The sequence below is a fragment of the Solanum tuberosum genome, unplaced genomic scaffold (genome assembly GCF_000226075.1).
Source record: "Solanum tuberosum cultivar DM 1-3 516 R44 unplaced genomic scaffold, SolTub_3.0 scf00296, whole genome shotgun sequence".
NCBI lineage: Eukaryota > Viridiplantae > Streptophyta > Magnoliopsida > Solanales > Solanaceae > Solanum > Solanum tuberosum.
The window spans coordinates 774,512-795,639 of NW_006239217.1; the positions used below are offsets into that span (position 1 = coordinate 774,512).

The 21,128-nt window shown below is 37.0% G+C and overlaps 3 protein-coding genes across 6 annotated transcripts; 1 reads left to right on the forward strand and 2 right to left on the reverse strand.

The window, feature by feature from the left end:
• The first annotated feature begins 2,229 nt into the window (after positions 1-2,229).
• LOC102579801 (uncharacterized) lies at positions 2,230-6,877 on the forward strand. Of its 3 annotated transcripts, none has more exons than XR_001475016.1 (4): positions 2,230-2,361; positions 4,019-5,029; positions 5,743-6,362; positions 6,529-6,877. XR_001475016.1 is itself a non-coding variant. In XM_015314374.1 (4 exons), the coding sequence occupies exons 3-4, from the start codon at positions 4,037-4,039 to the stop codon at positions 6,268-6,270; spliced, it is 1,521 nt and encodes a 506-aa protein (XP_015169860.1). In that variant the 5' UTR covers positions 2,230-2,361; positions 2,523-2,565; positions 4,019-4,036; the 3' UTR covers positions 6,271-6,877. The 3 variants fall into 3 exon arrangements, 2 of the variants coding, with proteins under 2 accessions (XP_015169860.1, XP_006359346.1); XM_015314374.1 differs by adding an exon at positions 2,523-2,565 and having other exon boundaries at positions 5,743-6,877; XM_006359284.2 differs by having other exon boundaries at positions 5,743-6,877.
• Positions 6,878-9,507: 2,630 nt separating this feature from the next.
• On the reverse strand, positions 9,508-11,358 carry LOC102580121 (uncharacterized). Its single transcript, XM_006359285.2, has one exon. It carries the CDS (start codon positions 10,722-10,724, stop codon positions 10,143-10,145), a length of 582 nt encoding a protein of 193 aa, XP_006359347.1. The 5' UTR covers positions 10,725-11,358; the 3' UTR covers positions 9,508-10,142.
• A 268-nt stretch (positions 11,359-11,626) lies between these two features.
• Positions 11,627-20,934, reverse strand: LOC102580455 (chorismate synthase 2, chloroplastic). 2 transcript variants are annotated; one of them, XM_006359286.2, is made up of 13 exons: positions 20,709-20,934; positions 19,529-19,679; positions 19,213-19,289; positions 19,064-19,122; positions 18,353-18,436; positions 18,139-18,231; positions 17,302-17,382; positions 15,420-15,557; positions 15,207-15,309; positions 12,830-12,924; positions 12,668-12,733; positions 12,496-12,580; positions 11,627-12,232 (listed from the first exon to the last, which is right to left on the reverse strand). In XM_006359286.2, the coding sequence occupies exons 1-13, from the start codon at positions 20,839-20,841 to the stop codon at positions 12,084-12,086; spliced, it is 1,314 nt and encodes a 437-aa protein (XP_006359348.1). In that variant the 5' UTR covers positions 20,842-20,934; the 3' UTR covers positions 11,627-12,083. The 2 variants fall into 2 exon arrangements, with proteins under 2 accessions (XP_006359348.1, XP_006359349.1); XM_006359287.2 differs by having other exon boundaries at positions 15,420-15,551; positions 20,709-20,933.
• Positions 20,935-21,128: the final 194 nt, after the last annotated feature.

Consider the following 21,128-nt stretch of genomic DNA (forward strand, 5'->3'; position numbering starts at 1 on the left):
GAAAAAATAAAAATTTGAAGTTGAAAATATTTTTTAAAAACAAACTTAAATTTTTTTCTTTTTGAAGGGGGTTGGGGGGCTGATAGGGGGATTGATAGGGGAGCAGATGGGGGAGCGAGGGTAGTGGGTGGGGGGTAAAAAAATAAAAAATTGAAATTAAAAATATCTTTTAAAAACAATTTTTAATATTTTTTGGGAGGGTTTGAAGGTAGGGGTGAGGGTGGGCTAAAAAAATTAAATTTAAAAACAAGCTTTAAAATTATTATCATTATTTTTTTGGGGGGTGGTTGGGGGGCTAGTTTGAGGGTAGAGACAAAATAAATTGATTTTTTCAACAAAAAAGTAATTGTAATTTGAAGTTGAAAGAGAGTATTGAAAAATGTTGGCAAAATGGTCTGGTGGATACCTATACTTGTACCCGTTTGTATTGTGAACCCTTCTACTTACCTTTTTGTCATCTGAACCCTTACACTTAATAAAACACAATATATCAAACCCCTCTGACCGTTGACCATGCCTATGTGGCATTAATATGGTTGAGTTGGCAAGAGAGTGAGACCACACGCCTATTAAGGCAAGTGAACATCATATTTAAATTTTAAAAATATTTAAATTAAAAGAGTAAAATAATAAACATAAAAAGAAAATTGAAGCCCTTCTTCTTCACCCAAAGACCCACTTTTTTCAGCAATTAATTAAGAAGTCATTTCTTCTTCCCTCACTAACCCCTCCTTTTTGGCCATTCTCACGCTTGAACAAACTTTTTATTTTCTTCTCCACAATTTACCAAGAACTCTTCCGCTGAATGTTGTTTGTGGCAGTCTCTTTTTAATTTTTGAGATTGGATTTAATTGGGAGAAATGCTCACACCTTTTTTCAGCTTGAAATTTTTGTTCTTTTTTTTTTCTTTGGGCAAAAATATACTATTTGTTAACTTACGATAGCCATTTTTATTTTGTCCTTCGAGGTTTCGGGATGTATTTCTATGTGACGACTGTCTTTGCTTTGTACTATTAAGTGACTCCAGTATTTGGAAATAGGTTTTGTTGCAAAAAAAAAACTCTTGGTGCGTGAGAAGGAGAAAGCGGACCAGCTTTCGCCGGAGACCACTGAATCGCAGTGGCGTGAGAGAAAGGCGACACTGGCTAGTGGAGAGGAGAACGAGGTGGGTGAGGGTGCAGTCATGGCGGTGAAGAGGTTTTTCGGCCAGATCTGGTGGTGCGGTGGCTTTAGGTTGTTGTTTTTGTGGAGATTGGAGGAGGAAAGAAAAATAGTGATGGTGTGCGGTGGAGATGAAGATAGTGAGGGAGAAAGTATATGTGATTTCGCCGATAAAAATGGCGACGACGGCGGCCATGACTTTCTCCGGTCGATGGGGGTACCTGGTGGTTCGTAGGAGTCGTCGATGGTACGAAAAAAGGAAGACAGTGGAGAGGGGAACGAGGCTGGTGAGTGGCAAGAAGCTGGTGTGGCGACTTATGGTTTTTGGATTTGTGGAGGTTGGAGAAGTATGAGGTAAGAAAAATGGTGAAAGTGTGCGATGAAGACGGAGACAGATGAGGGAGAGAGTATTTGTGGTTTCGCCGGCAAGAGGAGTGGTGGTAGCGGCAAATTTCTCCGACGATTGGCCCTTTTCACGGTGAAAATGGCAGATGATGTAGGGAGACCCAAAATTTTAATTTAGAAGAATAATTAATTATTTTTTTAAAGTTTGAATCAAAACTGTATGATTTTTTGTCCAAAAAGAAATTATTATAAAAAATAAAAATAAAAATAGATGTGGCAAAATTTATCTTACATGGAATGTGACATCAGCGCGATTGAGAGTCACCATGAGTTGAAAGGGTTCAACATGTTGAGTTTAAATGAGTTCGGTGGTTCAGATGACAAAGGGGTAAGTAGAAGGGTTTACAATACAAATGGATACATGTACAAGGGTCCACCAGACCATTTAGCCAAAAATGTTTTTCTTAAGTTTTGAAGGGAAGTCATTTTCCTTAAATTTGAGGAAAATGATTTGATTTGGAAAACATTTTCCAAAATATTTAACCCAATCAAACATGAGAAAATTGGAAAACATTTTCCGAAAAATATTTTCTTTCATACCAAACACACCCATAATATACTATTTTTTATTTTAGTTTTTTTGGGAAAAAAAAACTTTCATAATTTAAACGTAATCTAAATTAATGGAATTTCAATGTGAATATTAGACCAAGGGAAAAAAAACAAGTTTTTGTCTTTTGACGGTCAAAATTGCCCTTTTGTATCATATAGAACGCACGTCTGAGAATATGGAGCTTTTCAACATTTTCCCACCAAATTGTGCGGAGACAAAATAGGAACCCACAAGATTTGAAGGTATTCAATGTTTATTCATGAAAATCTGTTATTATTGCATACAATTTTATGCCTTTCTGTATGCATTTTAGCTTTGATTCTCTTGTTATAAAGCTGTAATTTGAGCTCATTTCTGGAATTTATTATGCGGGTATTGGTTGAATATCCATTTGATTTGACAGGTTTTCAGATTTTCAATTTTGATCTAATTTTACGAACGAGAAGGTAGAGGTGATCTCTCTCTTCCTTAATTGTTCTGTGTTGATTATGAATTCATGTGTATTTGGTTATCGGAGGCGGATCGAAGATTTGAAGCTTCCATTTGGTCATTTTGAAGTTGAAACTTGAGAATTATTGAAGTTTTGTGGGTGAAATTTAAATTTCTTTTCTAAAACGACTCACATACCAGTTTTTGGGAACTTGAAAATATTTGAAGATCAGAATTTGCTAGGGGAGTTTATGGTTCCATTGATTTCTTGTTTGCAACCAAACCCACAACTTAGGGGTTCGGCTGAATTTAGTAATTTTTGTTCAAATGGTATATTTGTGTTTTTAAAAAAATCATTAAATATGTACAACATAAGATTTAGAACCCATTTATTATCACTTGAAGTCGTCATTCTAAAATGTAGAAACCATAAAGCTGCAATCCTAGCTTTGCCTCTGTATGATGTTTGGTTTAAAGGATTATTTGGGTTTATTTCGATGTAAGTTTTCGGATTAAGTCTATCTCGTGTTTGGTTGGAGGCTTTAGCTGAAACCAGTATCATTGTTATTCCAATTCTTGGTAGAACTTATTCTATACAAAAAGTGGATTGATTATCCACAAAATATATAATCCCATCCTGGGGTATCCTGGCATACACATCTTAAAGATGTTGCAATTTATCTGATCTGATTTTTAAGGAAAATGGTTAAAGGGGAACACAAAAGCATTGACATTGTAATGCCAGTACTAGACATGGTGTTCTTGCATTTTTTCGAATCCCCTTGTGAGGATTTTTGGTTCCGGCACTGGTTTGGAGCGATATAAAAAGCGATTGAGTTGTTCACACAAACACAAGAATCAAGTTGTTTCAGCAGTTCAAGAAAAAGAATCATGTTGATTCAATTATTTTAGTTTTCAAAATGATAATATTTTATTTTGATTAGTATGTTTTATCTAGGTTAAAATGACTTATGGTTTGTTACTCTTAGTTGCTTTTGTATTTGTTGTTTGGTGTCGTATCTACCTTCACAAGGTAGGGGTAAGACACACCAACCTCCCCTTGTGGGATCACACTGGGTATGTTGTTGTTGTTGTATCGTATCTATATTACTGCTTTTATTTCCTCGGCGACAAAACAACAGGAAAACCATGTTTTATCTTCTTATCATAAGATGTAGCTAACCAAAGTGGAAGCAGTCATGGGAGTATTATACTGACGTAGCATTGGCACCAGTGCGGAGAAGAATATTTACTGTGGATATTTTACCTAAACTAGCTAAATGAATGAATCTGAAATTTTCTTTACTCCGGTGATATTCGTTTTTCTTCGCCAGTCATATTTACTGATGGTTATTTATTTCAGCAGCCAAGATCATTCAGTCATGCTTTTGGAGACTTATTTTCTTTCAGGAGTTTTCTTTATATTCATTTTCAGTATCTGTGGTACTGAACATACTATGTCGTTTGCAGTTTTCTATCTCTTTGGACATGTCGGAAGCTTCTTTAAACATGGACCCCCATACAGTTGAAGAAAAAATCAAAACCACAGAACTTGAAGATGTGCAATTAGAGGAAGTGAAGGAAACTAAACCAGCAGCAATTGAGGAAGTTGAGGAGGACGATGCTCTCTTCCACTGTGATCTATTTGATGCAGAGATGGTTCAAAAGGTAGCGGATGAATTTCTCCCTGGATTGGCCTCTGCCTGTATTGACAATACGACTGGTGGTTTGTTGAATAGCCCCGCTTCTGTGGCTGTTGATATTAGAAGAGAAATGGTGGACTATCTTGTCCAGAGAAGCGAGATGTTTGTTGCAGAATCTGTTGTCTTAGAAGGTGACTCGGTTATTGAAGTGTCCGACAACCCTCATGATATTATATCTGATTTTATTGATGATTTTGCACAGTCTAAGAGGAACTTTTTCTGCAAAGTTTCATCATGGATGCTAAGTGAAAGGAGAGAAGAAAGGATAGATGATTTCGTACAAGAAATGGAAATGAATGGCTTTTGGTTGATGGCTAGGAGGATAGCAGTGGCACAAACATCGATAAGAAATATTGACTTCAAAAACATTTATCACTGCAGTATGAGGTTCAAATCTGAAGAAGAGCTTTCGAAGCATATCACCTTGTGTGGTTTCAGGGAATTGCACTGTGAAAATGAGGGATGTAATGCTCGATTTAGTGCAGCTCAGCTGGAACTGCATGATTCAACATGTCCGTTCAAAATACTCCAATGCGAGCAGAAATGCCCAGCAACACTCATGAGGCGTGAAATGGACAGGCACTGTATAACTGTATGTCCAATGAAGCTTGCCAACTGCCCCTTCTATCCAGTAGGCTGTGTATCTACTATTCCTCAATGCAAAACAGACCAACACCGTCTCGAGAATCTTCTGCCTCACTTGACCCACATCTTAAAACTTATTCACAAGGAAGCATCTTTTGAGGCTTTGAAGAAAAGGGCTGAGCAATTGTTGGAGGTCAGTTATTAAATAGTACCATTCTCTTTCTTTGGATATATTGAACTTACATTAGTGCTTCTTTTGTTTGGAGTGTTTCTCTCTCGACGAGGCATTAAAATGTTGAGAAAGAAAAATAGAACGCCAAAATGGTAGAAATAGGAAGACCAAAATATGCACTTACATCTAACTAGTTCGGAGATTGGAGTAGCAGTGTTTTCTGTCCTGCCACTATTTTCCTTACATTATCTTAAGTTATATTCTACTCTGTGACCCCGTTAGCAACACGAGGAGATATAGTAGGTGAAGAAAAATGGTACTCTTTCCATTTCAAGTTGTTTGTCTTACTTTTCTTTTTAGTCCGTTTAAAAAAGAATGTCTCTTTCTACTTTTGGCAACTCTTCAGTTTCGACTTTAGTTTAAGACCACAAGATTCCAAAGTCTTATTTACTTTCTTAAACTTCGTGCCAAATCAAAACCAAACAAACAAATTGAAACAGAGGGAGTTATATTTAAATGGATATTTCAGACGAAAAATAGCTTTGTCACATGTTGCCTTGGCTGGCCAATTCACAGTCTAATCAAGACAAAACTGAATGTTAGAGCTATTTATTGAATCTAATTCACAAAGGTGCTTCACCAGATTCTGGATATCCTTGCAGCTAAATTTGGAAGAAACTACCCTAACCATGAATACTCTTGATGTGTTGATATCTTTTTTTCTTCACAAACAGGCATCGTCACCTGGACGGCTGGCAGCTGCTCGTGATGCAAGATCATTAACAGTTGCAATCAAGAGTATTGATGCAAAGCTTGGCCCTTTGGAAGCTGAGGAAATTAAAGAGGACAATGCAGATGACGCTGACTTGAAAGATGAAAAAAAGGATAGCACTGATCTATCCACCAAAAAGGATTGTTCTATTGACTTGTCTCATAATGATGAACAATCTCCACAGCTTAATTCCACAGCTTCACCGCACAAAATAGTCTCACCTGACAAATCAGAGAAAATTGTGGAACCAACAGTTAAAACGGATTCAGCCAATGAACACTGTGAGAAACCAGACTCTAGAGATCTACCCCATAACAAAAATGACGGTTTAAAATCACCTGACAAAAGTGAAGAGTCTCTGAGCACATCCGAAAAACATCAAGATGTCACAACTTCAGCACACAAACTGGAGTCACCCAAAAGTGAAGATCCTCCCAAGTCACCCGAGAAGCATCATAATTCAACAACTTCTGAAGACAAAAAGGAGTGAAATAAGATCTTCGCGGAACAAATGATTCTCAGACTGTGATCAGCAAATCAGCACCTGACTAATGAAGATTTAACAGATTCACGGTTGGAAAGGTAAAACAGCCAAAAACTCATTTTCTAAAAGTAAATGCATGTGTAGACACCAAATGAGAAGTAGAATCCAAATCTTTGGAGGTCAAGTGTAAGAAAACACATATAGTCATTTTGTATATTGACGACTGATCAGTACCTTCAACAGTACTGTTTCTCGAATTCTCAGGCTGGAAGATGGACGACAAGAAAGTAAGTACATTGTTTTAAGATTGTCTCTATCTTCATATCTGAGCTGGAGCATGGCCATAGCATAGGAGATGGACAAGAATCTTTTTTGCATGAAATAGATAAAGTTGCATACTAGTTTCGATCTTCTTCAAAAATGGCACAATTTTGTTTTAAATCCTTTTTTCACCTCCATACATAGACAGATATGAACATTTTTCCTGTATAATTTATCACTAGCAAGTTTTCCCCTTGCTTATTCATTTTTTCTTGGTTGTAATTTCATTTGTACAAAACAGATTTTTATTTTTCCTTGTTAGTGATTGGCATTCATTTTGTTTTGGCTTCAATCAAATGCATACCTTTTTCACCCTAGTGAATTTTCTAACACTGCTAGTCTGCTATTGCCAATTGGTACATTTTAATTATCATTCTGCTGAAAGTGATTTGTCATCGCGACCTAAGCTCATGTCATGTATTTTCCGCTTTGGGCCTAGGCCCATACAAATTTGTCTTCGGTCTATGCCACATTGAGCCTCAAAAGTGTGCATATCATATAAACTTGAGCTATGCCTTATAGAGGGCTCATACGGGGTTGTGGTCATAAAAGAAGAAATGAGAAGGAGCATTGCTATTATGTGATATTATTTAAATCCGAAAGTCAATCATTCCTAGCTTTGCTATGAAGGTATTGGGGAGATCAAAAGGGAGTATGTTAGTCAAATAGAGAGCTCTCATGGGGTGTAGTCCACGACTTTAGCCTTAAGCAAGGTTGGGCTACAATTCTTGTATTGAGCGAACCCAAGCATTAAAGAGCAACGTTTAGTGGCATGCAAGAAGTAGTCGTCTTGTTGTTGGTAGGCACGGCTATGTGAGTTGTTGAAAACAATACATCAATTCATCTTCATCAAAGGCCAAGATCTAGATACAAATGACAAAATAACTCTCGACAATTTCTTTATTTTTAATGCTTCCTAATTTTCTGATTTACCGCCATTTAAGGTTTACAATTGTTTGCTTCTGCATCACACCTTATTATTTCAATCCCAACACCCCTTGGCAAGTCTACATATTTTTGGTCAGGTTAACATGTAGCTTGCAACACACCCGGGGGGCATTTTTGGACCTTGGAAACAAATTTGGAAATCCAACACCCCAACCAAGATAAAGTGTTTCACATGGTTAGTGTGCAGAAGAGCATGTCTGACTCAGGAGAGACTGAAAAAAAGAGGATTTCAGATTGTTTCTAGGTGCTTCTTTTGCCATGAGAAGGAGGAAACAAACAATCATTTGTTCCTTCACTGTAGAGTGACTTCCCAGATATGGTATATGCTTCAAAGCATTATTCAAGATCCTTGGGTGGTGCCTGAGCATACTGCTGACCTACTAAACTGTTGGATGAGAAGAGGGGGGAGTAAAACACAGAAAAAATGGTGGAATCTAGTTCCATCTTGCATATGGTGGTCAATTTGGAAGGAAAGTAGGTGCTTTAAGAATATTACTAACCCAATGCAGAAAGTTAAAGAAAACTGCATTAATACTCTATATTTTTGGTGTAAAGAAGAGGGTATATATGAAGTAGATCAGTTAGTAGATTTCATAGGCTCTTTGTAATCATGACTACTTGGCCTTTGAATGTTTTTTTTGTTTGGTTGCCAGCATACCCTCATTGCTGATGAATACAACTTTACCATTCTCAAAAAAAAAGAAATAGAGCAGAAATGGGAGTAGTAGGATTGACTTCCCAATTATTTCAGGTTTTGATGGATTTGGTGGTAGTGGATATAAACTACATACATAAATTGTACTTGGGCAATTTTGAATTAGACTGAAAACAAACTGTTTATTTTGGTTCTATAAACCAATAAAGGAACGTAGCAGACATAAAAAAGTTGTTCATGCATCAACGAGGATCATTTATCATTTTGTTTTTCGATGGGGTACTTATAAGAATTGAGTTATGCAAAATGCACGAAGGCACTTTATAGAATGAGTTCTTTCCTTTACGACAACAAACAACTGATAATGATAGGATATTTAGTACAACAATAAGATACCCAATGTGATCCCACAAGCGCGGTCTGTGGATGGGAGAGTGTACACAGACCTTAACCCCTATCTTGTGAGGTATAGAGGCTGTTTTGGATAGACCCTCGGCTCTAGAAACCAATGCAGAAAGTTAAAGAAAACTGCATTAATACTCTATATTTTTGGTGTAAAGAAGAGGGTATATATGAAGTAGATCAGTTAGTAGATTTCATAGGCTCTTTGTAATCATGACTACTTGGCCTTTGAATGTTTTTTTTGTTTGGTTGCCAGCATACCCTCATTGCTGATGAATACAACTTTACCATTCTCAAAATAAAAATAAAAATGTAGCTTGCTACATGTCTCAAAGCTAGCCATCAATTAAAATCATTTGAAACTTATATTGAGAATGTAGAAGAAATAAAACTTTATATTAAGGAAAGACTAATTGAAATAAAACTTTATATTAAGGAAAGACTAATTGATCCTCCTTTTCACTAAAGTGAAGCTAAATGAGCTTCATTACCTATAATGTGAGAAACATTAATTTAAGTTTTATGTACCGACTATTTAAAAATTACAACATAATAAAGTGACTATAAGTTAACCATAGGTAAATCTCTACTACAATTAATTGGCAATCTAATTAAAATGGCAATTAAATACTTTTAGGTGTTTGCCAACGATAAAAGTCGTTGAACTTCAGAATCAAGTGGAGAAAGAGGGATAGGCCTCCGGAGGGCTTTTAGAAACTATGAAAGACACTATTTTATTTTTATTTTCACTCAGTATTCGATGTTCATTTTGAGGTCCAACTGATCTAAATTCATGCTGAAAAGTTCTACCAAACGTAAACGGTATACCTCCTTATCCGTAAAAGATTGAATGTGGAATAACTAATACATGAATTACTAAACTCTGCATAACTAATACCTACGTTAAAAAAATGAAGAATCCCATAGACATATGAATGTTTCAAAATTTCTTCAATCAGCTTCCCAACTCACAAGTAGTTTACAAGTTTGAATATGCTTATACACAGAGATAAAGGCTGCTGGAAATACATATGGAACTTTCTTCCGCGCTACAACATTTGGAGAATCTCATGGTGCTGGTATTGGTTGTGTTATTGATGGATGCCCGCCTCGTCTTCCATTATCAGAAGCTGATATTCAACTTGAATTCCTCTTCATCAGCAACAACAATAACAACATACCCAGTATAATCCCACAATGCAAAGTCTGGGGATAGTATAGTATACGTAGAACTTACCCTATCTTAGAAGATAGAGAGACTATTTCCGAAAACCCCCAACTCAAGTGATGCATAATTCCTCTTCATAAGCAGAGTTGATCTGGTACAGTGTTGTCTTCAATTTGTAGAGGATCTCTAGGAAATCTATGCCACTATATTTACTCGAATTCAGCAAAGTTATACACCAAAGTTTTCGTCTTTATAGATCTGTCTGCACCATCCCAATGCATCAAGCTTCATAAGTTTTCCCTAAGGTGAAAATGGCCGGGGCTGCGGAAGCAGCAACCATCAATTCATGAAACCTTAGCTCAGTTCAACTCAACTCAACTAAACTCAATCATCATCAGGTCGAACAGATTGCTCGAATTCTGGATCCATTATCACCCCATCCATAACATGTACAACAATCTTCCCTCTTCTCAAATCCACCATTTCTGAAGCAATTCTATTAACTATCAACAACCCATCTGAATCTTTCGATACATACACAGTGTATCCCGATATTGAATCATAATCAATCTCCTTTCCAACTTGTACATCATCCGCATAAATCCTTGCTGGTACAGCTGAAAACCCGAGTACACGAGTTAGTATTGCATATGTGTTGTTCTCATTCTCATTCTCATCCAATCTCAATCCCAGATCCCGCTCGAATGCTTTCTCAGATGGCAAAAATAAAGTAAACCCCAAATCTTGAGGTAACATTCCAATCACTATTTCCCCAAACTTCCCTACTACTCCTCTTCCTCCATCTATTCGATTTTTCTTCAGTTTCAAATCAATCACATTTTCATTTCCTTGTGGTATTTCGTTAAGTTTAAGTACTGAAAAACACAGCACGAAAGTACAAGCAATAGAGACTACAATACATAGAAATTTGATCGGATCCTTAGTGAAATGACCTCGTCGTTTCATTTTTTTGGGTTTGGTTACAGTTCTATAATAGCAAAGTCTTTGGGACCATTCATCAAACAGTTGATATGCAATTTGCTATAGCGTTCAACCGGAACAGTAAAGGGAAAACAAAAGAGGAGATTTATCGATTACCTGGAGAAGGAGAAGCTTGAATCAGTAGCAGATCTGGGAATCACTACTTTGATTTTGTTGTTAGATAGTTTTGAAGATGTGAAACTAAGGAGGAAAATGGAGGATTTGTGAACTTCCTCAAAGAGAAAGAAGATGAGTTGAAGTTTAAAGGAAGGTATATATATGGTCAAATAGTAGAGAAATGGCAAAAAATAGTGAGGGGTAGGTTCAAAATGTTTCCTTTTAACGGTTCGGCATAACACATAAGCATGCTTTTTAACACCAAACCTTAATATATGTATGTTGGGGGTGGAGGTACGATAGTAAAAGAACTAGCCAGAAAGCAGGTCAGGTAGGAGAGCAATAGTACAAGCAAGCTAACATGCAAGCGAGGTTGAAGGAGTCTTTGCAAGCTTTGACCTCTTCGTCGACAACCTCTCATTTGTTCGACTACTTGCACGACCTGCTGCTTTAGGGTATAGGAAGTCTCACCCGGGAGCATAGGAAGTACGCGTTCATTAGAACCCAATAACTTTGGTTCAACTTTGTAATTTTGTTGAGATATCCCATTGAATATGTATGTATAATAAAATTCAGAACACACAAAACTTTTAAATTCAAAACTGATAAACTTCAAATTTTGAATCAATCTCTAATGTGTGTAATGCACATTAATATGTTGGATCGCCATAACAAGGACTTGCTAGAGTAGCAAATAGCAATGATATTACTTGTATGTTCATCGTTATATATTCGCCAAAAATAAAAGAAGGCAATTTTAATTCACAAAATTTATAAAATCGTAAATGTTTGTATTATACAGATCACATTACTAACTATCTTATGTGAGTACAACTTGAGTTCATAAACACAAGAAAAGCCCATAAAATAATGAAAACGTCACAATTTCACGTTTTTTTAGATGCACTTGGCTCTCCGTACATTGGCAAGCTATGTTTGCTCAGACTCTCCAAAAATATTGTCGTGCCTGTGATGGATCCTCCAAAAACGCACTTTTGGAGGATCCAACACACATCCAGTGACATTTTTGGAAAGTCTGAGCGAAAAGCTGGTGATAGCTCCAGCAACAAAAGCTATATACATACCTCTGTTCAACAATATAACTCTTAAGGCATCGAGGATAACTTCTAACAAAAAATTACACTCTCCAAACGTAGTTATGCCAGAAATGTGAGAAGTTATCTAGCGAGAAGTTGTTATGGGGGTACGCAAGTTGCTCGGCTCCTTTTAAAGGGGAACCTGAGCTGACTCAGTTGTCGATGACTGCAAAGGTTCCTGTAGTGCAGGATTGATTGGGAACAGCATACATTGTGCATATTGAGTCATCAACTGATCCACGAGCACCAGGGCGACCATTGCTTCCACCATCGGAACAGCTGTTGCACCAAGACATGAAATGTCCGTTTACTTTTCAAGTGTTGTTCAGAAATTGAAGGAGAAAAGAATGTTTTGAAGAGCAAATGGCTAGCAGATTTTCTTTTGGTTATTTTATCAAAACACCGGTAAAGAACAAGAACAGATTGAGCTAGTCTAGCAGTCATACAGCCTCAGTGGTTTCTAAGAGTAAACATCCTAGTACGACGAATGGAAGGGACTAGCCAAATTGAGTAATAGTCAAAACAAAATTAGGCATACAAACCTCGTGGAACCACACAAGGATCATGTCGACCACGAGCAATGAGTTCAGTCTCATGTTTATCCCTACTAACAGTATGTTGCTTCCTCTGCATAACAATTGAAATAAGACGTATTTCATACAGAGTAACTTAACTTGAAAAAAAATGGAATTTTCGACAGAGACTAGGACTCACTGCAATTGTAGAAGTTGGCTTGAATGCTATTCTCATATTAATAATTTCTCCATTTGATATGCCTCCCTGTGAAATAAATTAAACAGATAATTCAACTTGAAAAGGAAATGGAATTGTTTGTCCATTTCTAAAGACATATCCAAATGAATATTGCGAGTGTACCTGGATACCACCAGATCTATTGGTTTTTGTCCTGATTTGGTCATGTTCATCCATAAAGAACTCATCATTATGCTCACTGCCAGTCATGAAAGTACCTGTAGTTTTTCACCAGAAACAAAATAGAACATGAGATTTATCAAAGATATTAACATGTAAGAGCCTTCAAGTTTTTTTGACATAGAACAATAGCCTTATTTAAATTCAGAGAAGTTGTCTAGACCTGTAATGAACAAAGAATGACTCGAAATTGAATTGGCCAACTTCCTTACTATTCTAACCAACCATGCCGTAAACAAAGTGTCGATGAATCAACTAAGATCCTTAGCACTAATTGTTTAATCCCCTTAAATCACCAGTCAAGTAACTAACACCCCCTGGACCAGCCACAGCGTAGATCTAAACTCGATGCACACTTTTTTTTTTTTGATGACAAGGGAAACCCGCTGCCGCTACCCTTTGGGTGCGCACAGGGTAAAAGCCCCGCTCCTATGCAATAGCTCGCAAACCACATAGGAGAGGTAACCCGCACTAGGCAAGCCCGGTGCGACGAGCTCGACCCAGAAGGCAAATCCCTTGCTTTCGCTGGCAAGGGGTTTCGAACTTGAGACCTCCAACATGGAAGTCCCAAGCCCAAACCACTGGGCCACCCCGAAGGGTAACTCGATGAAGCACACTTGACCACCTAAAAACTTTTGGCAGTCTGAAGCCAGGTCTTTCTGTTATCTTTCCTATCTACTTCGAGCTGGAAGCATTAGCATTTCATACTCTTCAACAATGTTAAACCCTGATAATCCAATATCATCTAGACACCAATGCAAACTGTATTAATCATAGAGAGATACTAGAATGCAGCTTCGATCTAAAGACATCTTAGGCTTTATTTGGGGAGATAATCTTGCGAATTCAGATTCCAGCAGATTAGCATCAAAATGTATGAGTAATAATTTTAGGCAACATGCTGGTATCATCTTTGTCATGAGTGATACAATGTTTTGAAAAAACAGAAAGGGGATTTTATGACAAGGGAAACCCGCAGCCGCTACCCTTTGGGTGCGCACAGGGTAAAAGCCCCGCTCCTATGCAATAGCTCGCAAACCACATAGGAGAGGTAACCCGCACTAGGCAAGCCCGGTGCGACGAGCTCGACCCAGAAGGCAAATCCCTTGCTTTCGCTGGCAAGGGGTTTCGAACTTGAGACCTCCAACATGGAAGTCCCAAGCCCAAACCACTGGGCCACCCCGAAGGGTAACTCGATGAAGCACACTTGACCACCTAAAAACTTTTGGCAGTCTGAAGCCAGGTCTTTCTGTTATCTTTCCTATCTACTTCGAGCTGGAAGCATTAGCATTTCATACTCTTCAACAATGTTAAACCCTGATAATCCAATATCATCTAGACACCAATGCAAACTGTATTAATCATAGAGAGATACTAGAATGCAGCTTCGATCTAAAGACATCTTAGGCTTTATTTGGGGAGATAATCTTGCGAATTCAGATTCCAGCAGATTAGCATCAAAATGTATGAGTAATAATTTTAGGCAACATGCTGGTATCATCTTTGTCATGAGTGATACAATGTTTTGAAAAAACAGAAAGGGGATCATTACCTAAGTAACAAAAAGAGGGATAGGAAAGGGCATAAAAAGACCAAGGCAATCAAGGAGGTTCTGTTATCCAGAGCTCCAAGCAGAAGCAAGTAGGTCAGGCAAGATTGTAAAGGAGAAGCAGAAGAAATAGAACAGTTCAAAGTTGCACCTGGTGACAGAAGATGGATACTTAAGTCGTCAGAGCTTCATCATCGGAGGTTGTGAAACTGTCTTAAAATTGATTCTTCTTACATTTTATGCAATACTGAACTAGATTTGGACGATTGCTTTTTACACTTAACTCACGTTATTGGGTAATTTTTGCAATTATTTTAGTAGTTTTAATTACTTGTACTTCTTTGGGTAAAATCTGAATGAAATTTTTCATAACACCTGGTTCATATTTTCATTGAACAGGTTCCCAATACAAAATCTGTATTCCTAACCATACTACATAGATGATAACACCGATCTTGATTAGTCTGTTTCGACTTAGGAGTTTGCTATCATCCAACAACAAGATAATAAGAAAATCACTTCTGTTTGTTTTTTAAAAAGATGGTGCAGCAAAAAGGGTTGGAAAAAATTGATTGAAAATGTCTCTCAATATTTTTCTTAAGCATAGGGGAGCTTTAAATAGCCAACTTACAACAAAAAATTTGCATAATTCAAAATTCAAAAATCTAAAATATCTCAACAAACTAAAGCTAAGCAACTTATTAATGCTAAAAATTATTGCAGTAACTAAAAGTAAATTTTAACAACTTCCATAGTATGAAGATTCTGTACCTGCAAAGCCACTTCCAAACTCAAAACCCTTTGTTGCTGGTAATGACATGCAAGCTTTAGCCAGCTCAGCTTCAAGTTTATCAAAGACTGGTGTACCAAGACCCTAGTAATTATCACCAAACTATCATGTGAAGGTCCCACCAGCACCAAAGACATGCACGATAACTAACAGACATACACACACGCACACAAAGAGAGAGAGAGAGCGCTTACTCGTGGAACATTTCTAACAATGCAAGTTACAACACCACCAACAGAATCCCCCCTCACTCGTACATAATCAATGGCAGCAATCATCTTTTCTGCATATTCAGGGTTCGGGCAACGAACAATATTGCTTTCAATCTGGCATTAAGTGATAATTACCACAGAAATCAAGTTCTTTTATCACCAGAAGGTCAAAAACTATCAAAGTTATACCAGAAGACAATTGTTAATAAAGAGAACCACAAATATGCACTATATAAACTATAATACTCTCCACACTCCATGCCTTAGAGAAGCGGCAATCCGTGTGCTGAGTGCATTATAAATAGTCTCTTCCACTCCACAAGGGAATGCAACAGAAAGGACACTGGATTGTTTTCCTTTTTCTTTTTATGGTACATTTTATATTTAGTATTTCCTTAATCTATCGGATGAGTTCAAGAAATTGATAGATCAAGCAACATGGTGTTTATATCCACTCTATACGTCAACTGCTAAAGTTCATACAGAGATCCCACAGTGCATATATGGAGAAAGAAACATCGGCATAGGCTCAAACACTCCTTAAAAGTTCTCTTCTGTAATTTTTCTAGCCTTATGTATTATACACTCTATTAGGCAAGTAATAAAGCTCATATACAGATCCTATAGTGCAGTTTGGAGAAACATTGCCTCGGAGTCAAATCTACCCTCCTTGAAAGCTCTTTTCTATAATTTTTTAAGTTTCTAATAGAAGTGGGATTTCCTTCGTCATTTACACATATCTAACCAGTTTGTCTGTTGCGGTAATAATTCTCATTGCATCTTCCTTCCTACATGCTAGTCAACCTTAGGTCAATCCTCCAACAATCAGCATTATCTCATGCAGGATGAGTCGCCCTTTATACAAAATCAGATTTATCTCATGCAGGATGAGTTGCCTTTCAGCCATTAGCGAAGCAGGTTTCATCCAAGGAAAGGTGAATGCAATGTCTGATTAAAGCTAATACCAATATATGGGCTTCTAAAAGTAGAAAAAGATCCAAGCCAAGCATATTTGGAAGAGAAATTATGATCTGAAACAATGAAACACTCCTTAAATTATTTACATTCTTCTTTCCTTTCTTGAGAAAGAAACCCACGAAGATAAGTGAACAGGAAGTAGTTACTATAATCATAACTCAGTCTAAGATGTAGAATAGATTACAGAGTGGGCATGGTATTAATTTAAAGCAGAAAGAGACCTGACATCAGAATCAAATTGGAAGCAAAATGAGTAACGAAACAATAGCATACTGCTCAGTGGCAAAAGCAAATTGAAATTTGTTAAGTCCCATATTGGCATTATCAATAAAAAAAGTCCCAAATTGGTCGACGGAAAGGGTTGTGGTCTTTTATATGGTCTTAGTCAATCCTTCCTTGATGAGCTAACTTTTGGGTTTGAGCTAGGCCAAGGTCCATTTCTTTACATTAGAGGTAGACCCATCGATCCATGATGTTGTGTTTCTCAGAGGAGGAGTGTGATCCTGATGTTGTTATCATTGAGGAGAAGGTTTGCTCCAATGTTGGGTTAAGGAGTCCTATATTGAATGCAACAGATGAGGTTGTTTCATCTACAGACACATAGGAAAAGTATACTGAATGAACCTCATATTCTTATTCTGTGTCGGAATCCGAAGCTTCAACTGATGAAGATAATGATGACCCTGAAGATAAGAATTAGTGGGTGATTGAATCATCAACTTCTGATGACATAACAAGTGATCTTGATGATGAGGAATCAGAACATGATGATCGGAGCCAACTTTTTTGGGCCACACAGGCCACAGCTGCTTATTTTGCCCGGACACTGCGGTTATGATTTTTTTTTTTTGGAGATATAGATATATAGTTCTTATGTGAAACATACCTGCTCTAGTGTCACAGTCTGGTTATCAACCAAATCCTCTGGAAGTACAACATTGTGAACTTGTGAAACATAAGCAAGGATCTGCATTACAGAATATTAGAGCTAAAAGCTACATTTCTTTAGAAAAAGCCCCCAAAAAAAGAAGTAGTAGAAGAAGCCTCCACATAATGCGACAAACAATAAAGATATATGTATATGCAACTACTGTAATAGATTCTCTAGCAACAAGAGTCAGAATAGCTAATTTTCCACCAGAAATACATAAGATTACGGTTTTTTTTTGTTGCAATACACAGAAGTTTCAGGTTCTTCGGAACAACAGGTATGTGTCTTCCATTAAGTATACATATGGGTGCTTCTGAAATTTTACATGAGAAGACAAAATACAGGAACTACGCTTATCGGGCCTACCAAAAAGCCTCTATTAAACCACAATCATATGATAGTAACCCACCTCAGTGCTTCATAATTAACTTAGAAGTCCAATTTACATTCTCTAGATGTTTAGGCTGTATATTCATCTAGAACACAACATAACTCTAATGAACATGACAGTTGATTTTATTTCTTCATAATGGAGCCCAACTTGTTATTAAGGCATTGATGATCATTAATGGATCAATAATCCCCAAAAAAGAAGTGGATCTACAGTTTTTACTATTTAGTGTTTAGTTTGTGAATAAAAACTGGGATAGGGGATGGATTTGAAAAATTGATATGCCTTTAACATCCGTGCAACACTTCAGGGGAGCTCTTTTCAGTAACAATTTATGTAATGATACAAATAATATCATTCAGAAATGACATTAGAAAACCTGTAACAATAAAGTACCTCACCTCAGTTCCTGAATAAAGTTTGAGAATTTTCTTGGCAACAGCTCCAGCAGCGACTCTCCCGATGGTTTCTCTTGCCGAAGATCTACCGCCCCCCTGCATGTTCCACTAACACTAGTAAGGACACAAGAAATAGTAAGAGCTATAACTACAGAGAATTGCTTATCAACAATCTGCAAAACTTTCTAATAATAAATGAGCTCCTCTTTGACATTACCTGTACTGATCTAACTCCATACTTGAAGTCATAAGTTGCATCAGCATGAGATGGCCTATAAGCAAGGGACATTTCACTATAGTCCTGGCAATCCAACAGGAAATGAGAAATCTGTCAAGTACCAGGAGACCACAGATTGACACAAAAAAGAAAAGTACACATACTAAGCATAACATCTTCAATCATGAGTCTCAGATTAAGCTGAAATGTTTCTCCTTTTCACTTCAAAGCTATTTTTCAATTATCAGGATGCAATGCTCTGAAAAGCTCATTTCACTTGTTTTGAGTTTCAAAATACGCATGGTTCATAAAAGCACAAGAACCATTCACCAACTTTTAGAGGAATCATTTCAAAGTCTCATGCATGCAGAATTCAACCTCTGAAAGAATGATGAGTAATGCTAAGAATGTCACTACTCCATGCCCTTAAAGACAATAAACTTGACATGCCAAGGATGTGAAGTTAGCATGTTCTTGGAAACACTCAACTTAACTAACCTTAAATTAACTTTCTATGCACAATAACACAAGGTTAGCACACTTGATTTTTCTCAGACAGATTAGATATCGTGTACCTTAGCACCAAGCTAGTAAATCAAGTTCGTCCTGTTGCGTGCAAAGTCGAGTGATGAAACATATAGATCATTGTAAAAAGTAAATTGTTGTTTCACTTCCTCTCCTGTATTTCAAAACAAATCATAGCATACTTACATTTCCTCTCTGGTCAGTGTTGGGTACTTCAACTTTGATTGGAGATCCCGTAGTCAAACCTATAAATTAAGCACAGATAGAAGCTGAATCTTTAAATGTAAGTCAAAGGAAGTGGCACAGGCCAGTAGAGACTTTAACAGAGGACTAACCATCGGCAGTGCCTGATGATATTTTGCAAGTATCAGTCTCTTTTCTTGGTGTGGTAATTCGGCTTTGACCTGGCCTCCTGAATGGATAAGTTTTGCATGAAATTCAAATTTGGCCAAAATAAATTCAAAGTATCCTAATGAATTACTCCATCAATTATCTGAGATGGGGGTGTCAAGAATGGGCAATACATGAATCAGTTACAAGAAATGATAGAAGACCAAGAATTTTGAAGGACTTCAATCTATTAGTACACAACATCTTCACTGATGCTGGTCATGTCAACCCACAAAAGGAAATCTCAGAACAAGTAAACACCTCCTGTCAAGTTCCACTTGCATATCCGACTCTGAGAGTGGGAGTCGAGGGGGACATCCATCAATTATACAACCAACACCACCACCGTGAGATTCTCCAAAAGTTGTAACGCGGAAATAATTTCCAAATGTATTACCAGCAGCCTGTATCTCTGCGAGTACAAAAGTAGATAAAGAAGTTGTCAATCCATTCTAGCAACTCAAGAATAAACCCTAAAGATCGACGAGGAAACATTTTTTTAGTTCACTTTCAAGAGGCAATGGTACTTGTTTCCACTTGAAAATTTTAACTTTTTGTTCCCATATTGCCTGACAACACTTCTTTATTAGAAAAGTACAGTATTTTGTAGAGAATGGAAACAAATATTCTCTCCATTTCGATTTGTTTGTTTGATTTTGACTTGGCATGAAGTTTAAGAAAGTAAGAAGAATTTTGAATCTTGTGGTCTTAAACTAAAAATACGTAGAATGTATCAAAATGTCTTTTCATCATGTGGTCTTAAGCATGTCACATAAAAAGTTGGAATTAAAGAGTTGTCAAAAAAACAAAGGGACGTTCTTTTTGAAACATACTAAAAAAAAGTAAGACAAAATAATTGAAACAGGAGATAGTATTTTAAAACATTGACAGAACCAGTTAACAGATAATGAAAATGAACTGAAAATCATAGGCCACCACAGTTGAAGTTAAATTTTTGACAAAGGAAAAAAAAAGGTGGTGATTTCATACATGGTGGAATGATCACAGATACAAAAAACAGTACGAAACAGACATCAACTTCAAAGACTTAGGGAATCTTAGTAAGTTGAACTACGAGCTTTTTAACTACAACAACTTAAATATACGCTATTAGAGCTGGAATTACCGCGGCTGCTGGCACCAGACTTGCCCTCCAATGGATCTTTGTTAAGATATTTAGATTATACTCATTCCAATTACCAGACTCATGGTTTCAATTCCCCACCTTGTAATCCCCCACCCATTTCCCCTTTCCCTACCCCATTTTTTTTAAAAATAAAAAATTTCCAAGACTACTTTTTTTTCCTATTTTAATGATCATATTCTAATAAAGTTTAAAACCCATTTCTTAATTCACACAAAAAACATAAGAAAAGATGGAAACCTCAAATCAAGTTCATTCAGACATTTCAACAAACAGATGGATGGCAGAAAGTTTCACCTAGTCGTTTGGGCTGTGATCGGTGAGTTGGGAATCGGAGGTTTGAAGAACAGAGCTTGGATGGTTGCTGCCCGGATCCAAGGCTTGAAAAAGGAGCCCCGAGAAACTGTTTGGTAAGCAGAGATGAAGCCATTTTCCTTCCTTCTCTACTGGAATTTTGGTTGGTGAGTTTAGGTATAGACACAGAACTTTCAATACAGTGATCACACTCTGTTTGGTTAGTTGTTAGTATTATTTTATACTAATATGTTTTTATTTTTTTTATGATTGCACTGTGTGTTCGGGTCATCTTTTGCGTATCTCGACTAGTCTTACGAAATGTCTATCATCTCCCACTAATAACAGTTCCACCTAACTATGTCTGTTAAGGCTAATACAAATTAAAAGAATCACGAGACCTCGTTACATAATAGGACATAG

Excerpts from the sequence above, each read along its gene's own strand:
- LOC102579801 (XM_015314374.1), top strand. The coding sequence starts at position 4,037 with ATGTCGGAAGCTTCTTTAAACATGGACCCCCATACAGTTGAAGAAAAA. Across the intron at positions 5,030-5,742 it reads GGGCTGAGCAATTGTTGGAG|GCATCGTCACCTGGACGGCT; the intron begins GTCAGTTATTAA and ends CTTCACAAACAG.
- LOC102580121 (XM_006359285.2), bottom strand. The coding sequence starts at position 10,724 with ATGAAACGACGAGGTCATTTCACTAAGGATCCGATCAAATTTCTATGT.
- LOC102580455 (XM_006359286.2), bottom strand. The coding sequence starts at position 20,841 with ATGGCTTCATCTCTGCTTACCAAACAGTTTCTCGGGGCTCCTTTTTCA. Across the intron at positions 12,925-15,206 it reads GTTTGGAAGTGGCTTTGCAG|GTACTTTCATGACTGGCAGT; the intron begins GTACAGAATCTT and ends GAAAAACTACAG. Across the intron at positions 12,581-12,667 it reads AGCCAACTTCTACAATTGCA|AGGAAGCAACATACTGTTAG; the intron begins GTGAGTCCTAGT and ends ATTGTTATGCAG.